A 17,125-nucleotide genomic window follows, 5' to 3' on the forward strand; every position below is an offset into this window, starting at 1 on the left:
TTCTCATTTTCGTGTCTGCGTTTTCCCAATGATAATCTAATCCTTCTAGAAAGTCAACTAGTCTGTAGCTAGTACTTAGCCTCCTTTTTGGAAGATTCTTGATATGAATTGTATCCTAGTGACATTAGAGCTGAATTGTAATCCCGGTGACGTTGGAGCATTAAAGCAACCCCGCAACATGTTTACTTATGCATGTACATGAAAAATCATCCGTTTTCAAACGCCGGGAAGAACTCTCAGCATTTATTGCGATTAATGGCAAATTCTCATAAGATTGCTGATTGATTAATTGAGTCTTTTGATATACATCACACCATTAGTTGTAGGGTTATGCAACCAGGTTGGTTCTATTTGGAAATGAGACCGAACCACCTTGAATATCGATTTGGTTCTAGGTACCAATTTTTTGGAACCAGTGTGAAACTGGTTCGAAGTGAAGGATCAAATTTGGAACCTATTTCATAAAACCTAAAAATCCTTACTTTTCTTTCGGCATCTTTTTTTTGTCTCCCTTTTTCTCTGTTCTCTACTGAGCCTTGCAACCCTTGCTCATTCCTGACTTGCTTTTGCTTGCCCGTCCTCGGTTATCTTTTACTTTGAATCGTTTATTGCTCACACTAGCTTTCTACAAAAAATGACACCGAGAAAAGGAACAAAAGAAAAACGGTGCCTTCAGTAAAGTCTAGAACTGGATTGGAAAAATAGGGTACTATAATATGGTAGGTTTTTCTGACCAAAAAAAAAAAAAAGAAAAAAAAAGGGCAGGTTGTAGATTTACAATTTAGAACTTATTCATTTCGAAACCAATTACCCTAATTAGTTGTGCCCTCGACCAAATCCTACCATTTGTCATGGGTCAATTGAATATGACGTTCCTTAAGATTTCTCTCAAGTCAGCTTTGCACACGCGCTCAACTCACAAGGATCCTGTATGAAGAATGAAGCTCGAATTGTATTAACTTGTGAACTAGAGTGTCCAAGTGGGGGTCCCCTAATTTATACAAAGTATGAGTTTGATCTTGACTGTTGATTCTTCTTTGACCGAACAGTGGTATTTAAATCAAGAGGCCCTAGGCTATACTCAAGGGACGCCTGCCATGAAGAGCTGCAGGGTCAGGTCGTGGTCTCTTGAGTATTGTAAGGGTCGACAAGTCAGCTATAATTTACAGGGGTGGAAGTCATGAGCAGAATTGTGCATTCTTCAGCACTCCAGGCTCTCCATCGGTCCTACCCCTCGGTACATCTTATTCGCTCTTAGAAAGCGCTTGCTATTGGAGGAATCTGCACACCTGCTCTGTAGGAAAAAAAATCTAGTTTGCCGGAGCTTGGTCGACAAAGTCAATCCAGAGGGGCATCTTCCCTGCACGAAAGGAGGCTTTCCCGTTGCTTCCTGGAAATGAGGCCACTGATGGCTACGTCCACTTAGGACTCGTGGCCGGTGGTCCATTCATAGAAGCATACATTAGACAATGATGTGACGGTTTCTTGTTTGGTACTTCGAACGGGATATGTTTGTTTTACATCTCACCATTCTCAAAGCGTGCCGCCTCCTACATAAGTACCGTATTAGTTGTTATACTTGCAACATGACATGCCGGCTCGTCATAACTAGTTATTCTTCTTCATCCGACAATATCTGCATTTCAGATTCAGTGGTTTGGGGAAGTCAAAACGAACTTTCCGAGAGTCTAAAGATCAAGATGGGAGAGATTGGACCCTCTTGACTTATTCCTCCCTCTTCGCACTGTTTTTAGGTATAATTAAAAGGAAAATGCTTGCATTCATATGGTTAACAAGCGATATGTGTATTGGCCTCATTTTCGTAGAAGAATTTTTCTGCAGATAAATCGTGTATGAATAACTAATGTTTTTTTATACCGATGGTGAACGAGATAGTTTAGATGTCGGAATATCCAACTCAAAAGGTTTAAGATTGAGAAAGACCGCATGTGTATAAAATGCATATCTTTTAATACCCTTTCACATGTAAGTCGTTAAATTAAGAACCGAATTGAGAATAATACACATAATTTGATTAATGAAAGTTACACATGTGAAATAACCTGAACTTTACTATGATAATGTCTTAGAATATTCAATTCAAAAGTTTAAATTATCGTGGACAAGTAATGTGAATAGTTAATACAAGAGATCCTCCTTTGTATGTCAAGATTTGGGGAATATTCGAATGTCCCAAAATTAATGTAAAAGTGCAAAAGAAAAATCTTTGGAATCGTTTTATAATTGCAAAAAGCTCAATATTCCGCAGTTTCACACCCACGCGCAGGCTGATGGGGCCGGTCTGGATCGACTGAATTCGTCCGCCCAACCGCGTTTGGCCTCCTCTTTTTATACATCTCTGCAAATTCTCTCTCTCTCACCCCAAAGGAGAAGCTTCCCAGCTCCCATCCTTGAACGTTCCTCCGAACCTCTGCGAAGCCGAGCCGAAACTGCGAAGAGATGAAGATGGAGTATACAAGCCTCGAACTGCAGGTGATCTCCTGCGAGGACCTCAGGGCCTTCAACTTCTTCCAGAAGCTCTCGGTCTTCGTGACGGTGTCCATCGTCGCCGGCGACGACCCGAAGAAGCAGCTCCACCCGGCCCTCCAGCGGTGCCACAGGACGCCGACCAGCAAGGGCGGCCATCGCAACCCGGAGTGGAACCACGAGGTGGGTTTCGACCTGGCGGCCGTCTCGCCTCGGGACTATCCGGGCCTTTCTCTCAGGTTCGATGTGCGGCTTCCCAGCGTCGTTGGCAGCCGCTCGATCGGGGAAGTCCGCCTCTCGCTGCAGGAGTTGGTCGACGAGTTCCACGGGGCCGTCCAGTTCCGACGCTACCAGGTGAAGAACGATGGAAAAGTCATCGGGGTCTTGAATTTTAGGTACAAGTTGTGTGGGAAGAGCGACGAGGCCGGCAACGAAGTGGCTCGGGTCCAGCCTTCGTCTAAAGCTCCGGTTCCCGGTCATAATGCTACAAACTTCAGTTATCTGGAGTGGCCGTGCATGCCGCCCCAGACGCTGATCCAAGCGATATTGAACTATCAAACGTATTCTTCATCGTCGTTGGTACAAACAACCGACGAGAAGAACGTGAAAAAAAGCTTCGATGGGCTACGGCTATCGGCATTCGTGGTACTCCATGGTGGGACCACTGGAGAGGGCATGCTGATCGGATGGCGTCACTACTGATTTATCGGCGAATCCCGCAGCCGTCAAACTTCCCCCTTTTCTGCCGCTGCAAATTACAGTTCATGCTCCGCTTACCTTAGCTTAGAGCTTGGATTAGTAAGCATCGGCGTTGTTATGTGACGTTGCGTGAGTCTAGACTCTCTAGAGCAGGGTGATATAGGTAAATAAATGTATCTGGCTCTGGGTACTTTCATCTGTTCTCGATGTGACCATGGTTTCTCAACGAAGAACAGCATCTCGGTTTGCGTTCCACTTTCCTGTATATATTGGTCATAATATAGTACGGAAGATGTTCTTAAAGATTCAGCCTTTGTCATGAACTTTTCGAGCATTCGGTAAATCCTGCACGTTCCCTTTGTCCTAAGGCACATCAGTGGTTGTGCAAGCGCCCGAGCCATGGCTCCATTCCCTGTATATCTATAATTCTTTCGTCAAGCAATTTGAGCAAGCATTCAGTCTTTCTTTTACTAGTCCAACCTTAGTCATCTGGTCAAAGGTGGAACCTTCCTCTCGGAAGAGTCGAGACCGTGGTGGGGTTGGGTGTGGCTTCAGCTTATATCCTCCCTCGGCACTGCACGCGGGCCTCATGATTGAAGCAGAGTCGATCTTTCTGATATCTTAAAATAAACAGCAGGTTTCGGGGTAGCTTCCTTTTGGAAATACGTGCCTTGAGCAAGTTCTTTCCTCATTGGTCAAGCTGATTGATTATGCTGATGCCTGCCAAGATGGCAAGTTTAATATTGAAAATCGAGAATCAAATGGAAGATTTCGCAGCGATCTGCTGGGATCCCACGTGGCCGACAACTCCATTGTCGCAATGGCGGCGCCCAGGCTCGCCGCATGGATGCGTTGTCGCAAGGGCAGGGGGATAGTGGCGGCTATTGATGAGCGCTTCGACGACGATGACGACGACCAATGATGGTGGCGGCGGAGCTGCAGGGTGGAAGGGCCTGGCGGTGAAAACTAAGAAGGGGGTAAGAAGGGAGAGGGAAGGAAAATGGTTGGTAATGGTTGTTATTGTTCGCAAAATGAGAGGGCATTTGGGTAAACTGCCTTTTCTTAATGCTTTTCTCTATTAAGTTGTTTTTGGCAACTTTATATTCCTTCCTTTCTTTCCTATATTGAATGTTTTAGCATTAAAATTTCCATGTCAGCATTCCACAATAGATAATTAATATAACCAGCGGAAAAATGTAAAAGGCTTGATAGCACAGATGGAAAGTTTAACAGCTCAGTTGCACGATTGATATGAAGTTTTAGGATCCAAGATGGAGTCAACTCACCTTCAAAAAGAAGGCTTCACTTTTTCCTCCATCCATGGCACCGCACACATTGAGATCACCCACTTTGAATTTTTAGTTAGAGTTTGTACTTGAAAGATACCAATAAATATTCATTACCCATCAAAGTCTTACGGCACAGAGGAAGACATAACCCAATCAAAAGTCGGACTAAATGATAGTAAACAAATTCCAAGGTCTTCATTACACACAATATCAAACATGTACGGTGGCGATCATAGAAAAATCATGACTTGATCATACAAATATTTTCATGACACACGGTTAAAGAACATAACAAAAGGCTTGATTTTCATAGCCAACAATATTCAACCAAAGTTGAGGAGATTAAAAGCATGTCTTACACCTCTTGGTCTAACCTCTCGTTAGGTGTTTAGATTTCTTGAATAGATTTTCTCAACAACTCCCAAAAGAATTTGATGAAGACTTTGATTTGGTCTTAAACTATGTGTGTTTGACTTGATTGATTGACCATTTCCATCAAATCTTATTTTGGTTAGGACAAATTTGGTGGGAAGTCCATTCCACCTATAGAATGTTCATAATGGGATTTCATCAACTATAAATTTGATCTAATTTCTTATTTTAGTTCATCATCTTACAATAGAAACATAATTTTGAAAATATGAGTTAATCAAGCACAATAAGTAAAACATGACCTAATAGTTAATACTTCAATTTACATTGTGCTCATTAATGTACCATTTTGTTGTCCCTTTTACACATGTGTCCAACCTTTTACATCTTACCACACTTTGACTATTGCCCTACAAAAGCAAATTTAAATCTCCCCACCTAATCCATTTGTCTCTATGCAAAACCCATAGGCACTACGTCTTCGACCCCAGTAGCCATTGGTGATAGCGAGCGTCGCACGAATGATGAACCCCTACCCATGTCTTTTGAATACGAGGGATTCATTCGCAAAGAGTACATGGATCAAAATGAAAGGAGGCATTTGTTTCATTTATCTTACACTCCACATGTGACCATAGTTAGCCAATTTGAGCCTTTAACTGTAAAGAATTTTTGCAAAAAACAAAACCTGTCAAGAGCCATCCCACAATGAGACAAATATGAAGGTTTTAGTTGACATTATTTGGTGGGGTGGAGAAGATGAGAAAGACTTATTTGCTTTCACTTTCACCGGTCTTTTTGTGGTAACTTTAGGATAATTTTTATGGAAGCCAAAGCATCTCGAAATGAAAAATAGCATTCTTTTCTTTACCCAAATAGTCATTCCCTTTGCTTTGCCAAATTGAGCTTGAGCATTCATTACTAAAGCTTGGTGATTATCTTCCCACGTTGGGGGCAAAGTGTATGATTTAGTAAGGGAATTAGTGCTTATATGACAACTTTAAAAAAAAATTGGAGAGCATCTCGATAGTTGTAAAAGCTAAAAGAAAAGGTTTAAAAGAGCAAAAGTGAAATGAAAACTAAGGGGCATGAACAAGCGATATACCTAGTAAAAGCAAAGCTAATGCTCATCAGAAAAAGAAAAGTCATATCAAGAATAAAACTCTAATGCAAAAGAAAAATTGTCAATAACAAAGTGCTTGCATGAAGAGAAAATCATTGCTAATACAAATCATTAAAGATAAGAGAAAAGCTCTAATGATTGAAATGATTATCCATAGGAATTTCCAAACAAGTTGGATTTTAAATCGAGTGCTTTCGAAAAGATTGGATGATATGATAGTGATGTTATGATAATCATCAAACTTTTAAATCCAATTTGAGAAAAAAAAAATTCTAAGCCTTCTAAGTCTTTCACTAAACTAGCATCACAACTTTTTTTTGAAATTTCTTATGATTGGGATGATTCAAATAAAAATATGGACTTCCCAAAGAAGCTATTGCTAAAAAAGTGGGGTTATCTTATCATAAGGTTTCTTGATTTGTAAACTCACTGAAGATGATCATTGTTGATTATTTCATTTCTTAGCCAATAATGCTTATCCATTGTTGAAACCATGACCAAGTTTGCATTATGGTCCTTTTAAAAGACCTCATGGATTGATCAATGTGTATTTTTTGCAACTGATTCTTAAGGCCTACAACATTGGTGATGTGAGGTCCATTGAGTGATCAAATTTACTTCCCCCATTAATGGATGGGATTAAGCCGTCTTTCTTGAGAGTATGTGAGAAGTCCTTTTCGACTAAGGAGTTCTCATTCCGTCTTTCTTGAGAGTATGTGAGAAGTCCTTTTCGACTAAGGAGTTCTCATTTGACATACTTAATGAGCCATTTTTATTAGTCGAGCATTTTGACAATAATTTTTCTCCTCAGGGAATTTGATGATCAATGACATTTTCCAAGCCTGACGCCAATTTGGTGATATTCCAAACAATTCAAACTTGCTTGATTTGCTCATGCGATCAATGCTTTATCATTAATGATACGCTTTTGAAATTGTCTTTCATGGCATTTATTCAAATGACATTGATTTTGCCTAGTACGCTTTTGCTACTGGAGCACTTGTTATAACATATTTTGTTAGATACGTAGTGGTCATTTCGGAAGCTTCTTGGATATATTGGTACAGTGAGCTTTAACTGTTTGGAACCGTTTATATATATATCAAACTTTCCTTGTGGAGTTGATTTCAACGCACAGTGGGCTTCAACAGCAAGTGATGTCCTCTTTTTGCTACATGTATAGGTGACATCTCGAAATACACTTTAAATGATGATCGGCAGGTACCATGAGTTTTGGTAGCCCAACACCATTTTTTTAACATACGGAAAGCTCTTGGCAGTTTGGAGTGGCATTTTGAATTAATTTTCCGAGTGGAGTGGAATCTTCAAATTAACCTCCCAAGTGGAGTGGACTCTTCAAATTCCTCCCGAATGGAGTGGATTCCTTATTAACCCTCATAGGGAGCAGTTCATTTGGTCAAAACCCATTGTTACATAGTGAGTCATTGCCTATTCAATCAAAACCCATTATTATATCGTGAGACTTTCTCTTCAGTTGAAACTTATTGTTACATGGTGCTATCTTTCTTATTTAGTCAAAATCCATTGTTACATGGTGGACATTTCCTCTCCCAATACCATTTCTACATGTTAAGACCATTTTCGTATAAAAGGATTCTCCTATTAGGTGAGTATCCTCAATAAAAAAAAAAAGGAAAAAGAGAGAGAGAAAAGAATCCAAGAGGAGGAGAGGAAAGCAATTATAAGTATTTCAAATAGCCTCAAGATCCGAGGTAAGTAACTTTAGATATGTTTTTATTTTCACGTTATGCATCATCATATATTACATTTCGAAAAATGGGTCTCATAATCCCAACAAACATATTATTCATTGTTCATAAGCAAAATTGAGGTATCGGTTTGTTTTTGAATGCAACCTTTGTGAGCACCTTAACAAAGGATAGCTATTGATTCCTAAATTTTGTGATTCGTTTAATCATTCTTTGGAATGATTTTAACCCCTAAACAAAAATAATTTTCATTAAATTGCATAAGCACATAGGTATTAAAAGCATTTGCATTAGTAGCAATATAATTTATTAAAATATTTTTTTAAAATATATTAATTATTGATTTTATTAATTATTAAAAAAAAAGAGGAGAAGGAAAAAGGAGGAGACTGGGCCGTTATGCTTTTGCAATTTAATGAAAATTATTTTTGTGAAGGGTTTAAAACTTAATCCCTAATTATTTTTATATAATTAACGATTGATTAAATAAATGCCAAAATTTATGTGTTAACACTTCTTCCCCTTGACTCCATCAAGCTCCCAGGTTGACATACATCTTTCTGAGGCACAACTCAAGGACTCTCTCTTGTCCATTGTTTTCTTTGTCTTTTTGGTCATGGAGCTCAATGGTGCCGGTATTAAGTTGGCCGACTATGGCAGAGCTTGGCATTGCATGTGTTGAGTGCTCATCGACGATGACAAACCTCCATATTTAGAGGTCTCGAGCATCTTTCATGATTTCTTACCAGGTATTTTGAATTGGATATGTTTGTTTTCATTTTCCCACTCTCAAAGTGTGCTGCTTCGCTCCATAAGTACCGTATAAGTTATACTTACAACATGACGCATCGACTCACCATAAATAGTTGCTCTTCTTTCTTTACTTGTGCGTAGGTTCTTCATCTTCTTCTTCTTCTTGTTGTCTGCATTTCGGATTCACTGGTTTGGGGAAGTCAACATGAAACCCCAAGAGAGTCCAGTGATCAAGATGGGAGAGACCCTACCCTTTTGACTTGTCTTCCCTCTTCACATTGATTTCAGGTATAATTTAATAAATAAATAAAAAATACCTGCATTCCTATGGTTGGACCAGCGATATGTACGTGGATTCATTTTTACAGTCGAATTTTTCTTTATATGAATAATGTACGAATAACTAGTTATTTTTTATACCAATGGCATATGAGATAGTTTAGATGTTGGATTATCCAACTTAAAATATTTAAGATCGAGAGAGATTGCATGTGTATAAAATACATGTAATTTAACACTCTTCTCACGTGCAAATCGTCGAATTAAGAATTGAATTGAGAATAATATGTATAATTTGATTAATGAAGGTTAAACAGGTGAAATAACTTGAAATATAATTTGATTATGATACCATCTCAGAATATTCAATTCAAAAGCTTATAACATTGTAGACGAGTGGTGTGAATATGCTAATATAAGAGATCCTCCTACGTATGTCTAAGATTTGGAGAATATTCGGTTGTCCCAATATTTATGTAAAAATGCAAAATAAAAATCTTGGGAATCGTGGTGTTATTGCAAAAAGCTCAATATTCCGCAGTTTCACATCTACGCGCAGGCTGCTGGGGCCGTTCTTGATCAACTGCATTCGTCCGCCCAACTGCGTTTGGCCTCCTCTTTTTATATATCCCTGCAAATTTTCTCTCTCCAAAAGGAGAAGCTTCTCGGCTCCCATCCTTGAACGTCCCTCCGACCCTCTGCGAAGACGAGCCGAAACCGGGAAGAGATGAAGATGGAGTATACAAGCCTTGAACTGCAGGTGATCTCCTGTGAGGACCTCAGGGCCTTCAACTTCTTCCAGAAGCTCTCGGTCTTCGTGACGGTGTCCATCGTCGCCGGCGACGGCCGGAAGAAGCAGCCCCACCCGGCCTTCCAGCTGCGCCACAGCACGCCGACCAGCAAGGGCGGCCATCGTAATCCGGAGTGGAACCACGAGGTGGAGTTCGACCTCTCAGCCATCTTGCCTCAGGACTATCCGGGTCTTTCTCTCAAGTTCGATGTGCTGTTTCCCAGCGTCGTTGGCAGCCGCTCGATCGGGGAAGTCCGCACCTCACTCCAGGAGTTGGTCGACGAGTTCAACGGGACCGTCCAGTTCAGACGCTATCAACTGAAGAACGATGACGGGAAAGGCATCGGGGTCTTGAATTTTAGGTACAAGTTGTGTGGGAAGAGCGACAAGGTCGACAACGAATTGGCTCGGATCAAGCCTTCGTCCAGAGCTCCGGTCCCAGGTCATGATGCTACAAACTTCAGTTAGTTGGAGTGGCCGTGCCTGCCGCCCCGGACGCTGATTTAAGGGATACTGAGCTAACAAACGTGTTCTTCATCGTTGTTGCGACAAACAACCAACAAGAAGGACGTGAACAAAGCTTCGACGGGCTACAGCTATTGACATTCGTGGTAGTCCATGGTGGGACCACTGGAGAGGGCATGCTGATCGGATGATGTCGCTACTGATTCATCGGCGAATCTGCATAGCCATCGAACTTTCCCCTCGTCTGCAGCTGCAAATTACAGTTCAAGCTCAGCTCAGAGCTTGGACTAGTGAGCATTGGCGTTGTTATGTGATGTTTCGTCAGTCCAGGCTCTCTAGAGCAGTGTGATATATGTAAATAAATGAATGGAGCTCTGAGTACTTTCATCTGTTTCCAATGTGACCATGTTTTCTCTACGAAGAACATCATCTTAGTTTGTGTTCGCCCTTCCGGTACATATTGGTCGTATTATAGTGCAGAAGATGTTCTTAAAGATTCGATCTTTGTCATGAATTTTTCGAGCATTCAGTGAATCCCGCACGCTCCCTTTGTCCTAAAGCACATCGCTGGTCCTGCGAGCCCACGAGCCAGGGCTCCATCCCTTTAACTGGAGTTCATCTGCAAGCAAATTCATCCAACCTTAGTCAAAGGGTCAAAGCTGGAATCTTTCTCTCGAAAGAGTCGAGACTGTGGTGGGGTTGGGCGTGGCGTCAGCTTGTCTCCTCCCTCGGCACTGTGCGTGGGCCTCGTGATTGAAGCAGAGTCGATCTTTCTAAAATCTTAAAATAAACAACAGGTTTCGGGGTAGCTTCCTTGGGACATACATGCCTTCAGCAAGTCCTTTTCCTCATTGGTTAAGCTGATTGATCGAGAATCGAAAGGTAAATTTCGCACCATCATGGGTCTGCTGGGTCGCACGTGGCCCGACAACCTCCATTGTCACAATGGCGGCGCCCAGGCTCGCGAAAATTTCAGAGAGAGAGAGAGAGAGCTGCAAGTGAGCATGGGCCATCATGGGACACGCCGAGTCGCCGCGTGAATGTGTTGTCGCAAGGGCGGCGGGGGGTAGTGGCGGCTGTGATGAGCGCTTCGACGACGACGGAGACCAATGATGGCGGCGGCGGAGCTGCAGCGGTGGAAGGTTTGGCACGGAGAAGGGGCACAGGGAAGGAGAATGGTTGGTAATGGTTGTTATTGTCCACAAAGTGAGAGGGCACTTTGGTAAAACCGTCTCTAATTTCTTATTCAAGGTGTTTTTGGCAACTCTTATGTTTATCTCTTTGTTAAGGTAATAAATTTTTTGGTAAGGACTCTTATGTTTATTTATTTCTTTCTTATATTGAATATTTTGGCGTTGAAATTTCAATGTCAGCATACCACAATAGATAATTAACGTAACCAATGGCAATATGATTTGAACACACTATTCATGTTGCTTAAAAGGTTTAATGCTCCATTGGTTACCTTTCTCACATGGGGGATGTTTAATTTCAAGTAGAGGGTTCAACTAACACGCTTTGCAAAAAGAAAGGGCGAATGTTCGAGAGTAAGTTGAGAATTAGCTTGAAAAAAAAAATTGATGTTGCAAATCAAAAGTTTAAAGGCATAGTTGCGTATTTGATATAAAGTTTTAAGATCAACAATGGCATCTCACCTTAAAAAAGAAGGCTTGCTTTTTTTGCTCCATCCATGGTACCCACAACACCATTGAGATCACCCACTATGAAATTTTAGCTAATTTGTACTTGGAAGATATCCATTACCCATCAAAGTCTTATAGAACGGAGGAAGACATAACTCAATCAAAAGTTGAAACTAAATGGTAGTAAACAAATCAAGGTCTTCATTATACTCCATAACAAATATCTACGGTGGCAATCGTAGAAAAATTGTAAGTTGATCATATAAATATCTTCATGAGACATAGACTGTTAAAATTGATTGAAAACCTATTTCTTAACCCATGTGGATATTAAATAAGTTATAAATGGGTTAGTTTTATTGAGTAAAACACAATATAAGTGTTAAATTGATTTATTTGGATCGAACCATTTATGACTTAACACAAACCCGTTCCAATCCACTCAATTGATGGATCTAATAAGATGAGGGCAAAGAAGATAACAAAGGCTTGATTTTCATTATCAACGATATCCACCAAGAGTTGAGGAGATTACAAGCATGTCTCACCCCTCATGGTTCACCCTCAATTAAGTGTTTAGATCTCCCAAATTTTTTTCTCAACAACCTCCAAAGAATTTGACCAAGACTTCAATTTGATCTTTAAACTATGTGTTTGACTTTGATTGATTGACTATTTCCATCCAACCTTGTTTGGTCAGAACAAATTTGGTGGAAAATCCATTCCACCTATAGAATGTTCATAATGGCATTTCATCAAATATCACTTGATCTAATTTCTTATTTTAGTTCATCGTCTTACAATAAAAACATAACTTTGACGATATGTGTTAATCAAGCATAATAAGTGAAAAACTGACCTAATAGTCAATACTTTAGTAGCTTCTAACATTGTATTTATTAATGTACCCTTCTATTATTCCTCTCACTAGATTTGTGTCCAACCTTTTTTACCATTCTACTATACTTGACTATTTTGCTACAAAAGCAAAATCAAATCTCCCCTCCTAATCCATTTGTCTCTAACTAAAACCCATTGGTAGCGGGTGATAGCCACCATTACACCTTCAATTCGAGCAGTCGTTAGCGATAGAGAGCGTCGCGCGGATGATGAACATTTGCCCCTCGACACCATTGAGCCACCATGTCACCATCCATTGTTTTGAGGCACAGCTCAAGGACTCTCTCTCACGTTGACGATGATGTCACGATTTTTTATTGGATACTTTGAATCGTATAAGTTTGTTTACATCTTACAGCTCTCGAACCTTGTTGCCTCGCTCCGTAAGTACCATATCGGACAACACGACACACTGGATCGCGATAACTGGTTGTTGTTCTTTCGTTATCTGTCCGTAAGTCATTCTCTTCATCATCTTGTTTGTCCGCATCTTGAAGTCGCAGGTTTCGGAAGTCAACATGACCCCACCCCCTCCCCAAAAGAGTCTAGAGCTCAAGATGGGAGAGGATCCCACCCTCTTTTTCTTTGACGTGTTCCTCCCTCTTCACACTGTTTTCAGGAATAATAATAATAAAAAAATACTTAATTTTATATGATTGAATCAACCTAGGTAAGGTCTTTACAAGGCTCAAAAAGGCTTATATTGAGGGAACAATCCCTTACGGTGGGACGTCCAAAATTTCCTTTCTTTCAAAAAGATAAATATTAGGATAAAATTAATATTAAACCTAAAGTAGAAGGTTTTTTGACGAGACAAAAGGTAAAAGTAAGATAGAAGTTAAAGTTGGAGGTTTTTAAGAGTATTAAGCCCGACTAATGATACGAATATGTTTATATATGGGATCCTCCTCTGCATTATAACATTTAGGAGAATATCCAAATTTCTCAAAATTTCTGTAAAAGTGCAAAAGAAAAGTCTTGGCAGTCGTGTTATTAATGTATTTTTTTGGTCGGTTTCGTGTTACTATTGCAAAAGCTCAATATTCCGCAGTTTCACACATACGCGCAGACTGCTGAGGCCGTTCTTCATCGACTTTATTCGTCCGCCCAACCGCGTTTGGCCTCCTCTTTTTATATATCTCCGCAAATTCTCTCTCTCTCACCCCAAAGGAGAAGCTTCCCAGCTCCCATCCTTGAACGTTCCTCCGAACCTCTGCGAAGCCGAGCCGAAACTGCGAAGAGATGAAGATGGAGTATACAAGCCTCGAACTGCAGGTGATCTCCTGCGAGGAACTCAGGGCCTTCAACTTCTTCCAGAAGCTCTCGGTTTTCGTGACGGTGTCCATCGTTGCCGGCGACAACCCAAAGAAGCAGCTCCACCCGGCCCTCCAGCGGTGCCACAGGACGCCGACCAGCAAGGGCAGCCATCGCAACCCGGAATGGAACCACGAGGTGGGGCTCGACCTCTCGGCTGTCTCACCTAGGGACTATCCGGGCCTTTCTCTCAGGTTCGACGTGCGGCTTCCCAGCGTCGTTGGCAGCCGCTCGATCGGGGAAGTCCGCGCCTCGCTTCGGGAGTTGGTCGACGAGTTCAACGGGACCGTCCAGTTCCGACGCTACCTGGTGAAGAACGACGACGGAAAAGGGATCGGGGTCTTGAATTTTAGGTACAAGTTGTGTGGGAAGAGCGACGAGGCCGGCAACGAAGTGGCTCGGGTCCAGCCTTCGTCCAAAGCTCCGGTTCCCGGTCATAATGCTACAAACTTCAGTTATCTGGAGTGGCCGTGCATGCCGCCCCAGACGCTGATCCAAGCGATATTGAACTATCAAACGTATTCTTCATCGTTGTTGGTACAAACAACCGACGAGAAGAACGTGAAAAAAGCTTCGATGGGCTACGGCTATCGGCATTCGTGGTACTCCATGGTGGGACCACTGGAGAGGGCATGCTGATCGGATGGCGTCACTACTGATTCATCGGCGAATCCCGCAGCCGTCAAACTTCCCCCTTTTCTGCAGCTGCAAATTACAGTTCATGCTCCGCTCATGAACTAGTCAGCATTGGCGTTGTTATGTGATGTTGCGTGAGTCTAGACTCTCTAGAGCAGGGTGATATAGGTAATTAAATGTATCTGGCTCTGGGTACTTTCATCTATTCTCGATGTGACCATGGTTTCTCAACGAAGAACAGCATCTCGTTTTGCGTTCCACTTTCCTGTATATATTGGTCATAATATAGTACGGAAGATGTTCTTAAAGATTCAGCCTTTGTCATGAACTTTTCGAGCATTCGGTGAATCCTGCACGCTCCCTTTGTCCTAAGGCACATCAGTGGTTGTGCAAGCGCCCGAGCCATGGCTCCATTCCCTGTATATCTATAATTCTTTCGTCAAGCAATTTGAGCAAGCATTCAGTCTTTCTTTTACTAGTCCAACCTTAGTCATCTGGTCAAAGGTGGAACCTTCCTCTCGGAAGAGTCGAGACCGTGGTGGGGTTGGGTGTGGCGTCAGCTTATCTCCTCCCTCGGCACTGCACGCGGGCCTCATGATTGAAGCAGAGTCGATCTTTCTGATATCTTAAAATAAACAACAGGTTTCGGGGTAGCTTCCTTTTGGAAATACGTGCCTTGAGCAAGTTCTTTCCTCATTGGTCAAGCTGATTATTATGCTGACGCCTGCCAAGATGGCAAGTTTAATATTGAAAATCGAGAATCAAATGGAAGATTTCGCAGCACCATGGATCTGCTGGGATCCCGCGTGGCCGACGACCTCCATTGTCGCAATGGCGGCGCCCAGGCTCGCCGCATGGATGCGTCGTCGCAAGGGCAGGGGGATAGTGGCGGCTATTGATGAGCGCTTCGACGACGATGACGACGACCAATGATGGTGGCGGCGGAGCTGCAGGGGTGGAAGGGCCTGGCGGTGAAAACTAAGAAGGGGGTAAGAAGGGAGAGGGAAGGAAAATGGTTGGTAATGGTTGTTATTGTTCGCAAAATGAGAGGGCATTTGGGTAAACTGCCTTTTCTTAATGCTTTTCTCTATTAATTTTTTTTTTTTTTGGCAACTTTATATTCCTTCCTTTCTTTCTTATATGGAATGTTTTAGCATTAAAATTTCCATGTCAGCATTCCACAGTAGATAATTAACATAACCAGCGGCAAAATGTAAAAGGCTTGATAGCACAGATGGAAAATTTAACAGCTCAGTTGCACGATTGATATGAAATTTTAGGATCCAAGATGGAGTCAACTCACCTTAAAAAAGAAGGCTCGTCTTTTTCCTCCACCCATGGCACCGCACACATTGAGATCACCCACTTTGAATTTTTAGTTAAAGTTTGTACTTGGAAGATACCAATAAATATTCATTGCCCATCAAAGTATTACGGAACAGAGGAAGACATAACCCATCAAAAGTCGGACTAAACGATAGTTAAAAAATTTCGTGTTCTTCATTACACACAATATCAAACATCTACAGTGGCGATCATAGAAAAATTGTAACTTGATCATACAAATATTTTCATGACACATGGGCAAAGAACATAACAAAAGGCTTGATTTTCATAGTCAACAATATTCACCCAAAGCCGAGGAGATTAAAAGCATGTCTTACACCTCTTGGTCCAAACTCTCATTAGGTGTTTAGATTTCTTGAATAGATTTCTCAACAACTCCCAAAGAATTTGATGAAGACTTCGATTTGGTCTTAAACTATGTGTGTTTTACTTGATTGATTGACCATTCCATCCAATCTTGTTTTGGTTAGGACAAATTTGGTGGAAAGTCCATTCCACCTATAGAATGTTCATAATGGGATTTCATCAACTATCAATTTGATCTAATTTCTTATTTTAGTTCATCATCTTACAACAGAAACGGAATTTTGAAAATATGAGTTAATGGCACAATAAGTAAAACCTGACCTAATAGTCAATACTTCAGTAGGTTATAACATTGTACTCATTAATGTACCATTTTGTTGGCCCTTTTACATATGTGTCCAATCTTTACATCTTACCACACTTTGACTATTGCCCTACAAAAGCAAATTAAAATCTCCTCACCTAATCCATTTGTCTCTATGCAAAACCCGTTGGCAGGTGGTGACAACCACCAGTACGTCTTCGACCCTAGCAGCTGTTGGCAATAGCGAGAGCGTTGCACGAATGATGAACCCCTACCCATGTCTTTTGAATACAAGGGATTCATTCGCAAAGAGTTCATGGACCAAAATGAAAGGAGGTATTTGTTTCCTTCATCTTACACTTCACATGTGACCATAGTTAGCTCATTTGAGCCTTTAAATGTAAAGAATTTTTGCAAAAAAAAAACCGGTCAAGAACCATGCCACAATGCGACAAATATGAAGGTTTTAGTTGACATTATTTGGTGGGGTGCAGAAGATAAGAAAGACTTATTTGCTTTCACTTTCATCAGTCTTTTTGTGGTAACTTCAGGATAATTTTTATGGAAGCTGAAGCATCCTGAAATGAAAACGGGCATTCTTTTCTCTACTAAAATGGTCATTCCCTTTGCTTAGCCAAATTGAGCTTGAGCATGCATTACTAAAGCCCTAGTGATTATCTTCCCACAT

At 41.3% G+C, this 17,125-nt stretch overlaps 2 protein-coding genes across 2 annotated transcripts; both read left to right on the top strand.

Moving 5' to 3' along the window:
• Positions 1–2,281: 2,281 nt before the first annotated feature.
• On the top strand, positions 2,282–14,939 carry LOC120288910. Its single transcript, XM_039303164.1, has 2 exons — positions 2,282–3,241; positions 14,556–14,939. The coding sequence occupies exon 1, from the start codon at positions 2,461–2,463 to the stop codon at positions 3,187–3,189; it is 729 nt and encodes a 242-aa protein (XP_039159098.1). The 5' UTR covers positions 2,282–2,460; the 3' UTR covers positions 3,190–3,241; positions 14,556–14,939.
• On the top strand, positions 9,460–9,990 carry LOC104423742 (protein SRC2 homolog). The gene has a single exon (XM_010036192.2). It carries the CDS (start codon positions 9,460–9,462, stop codon positions 9,988–9,990), a length of 531 nt encoding a protein of 176 aa, XP_010034494.2.
• Positions 14,940–17,125: the final 2,186 nt, after the last annotated feature.

Source organism: Eucalyptus grandis, chromosome 10 (genome assembly GCF_016545825.1).
Source record: "Eucalyptus grandis isolate ANBG69807.140 chromosome 10, ASM1654582v1, whole genome shotgun sequence".
Classification (NCBI taxonomy): Eukaryota; Viridiplantae; Streptophyta; class Magnoliopsida; order Myrtales; family Myrtaceae; genus Eucalyptus; species Eucalyptus grandis.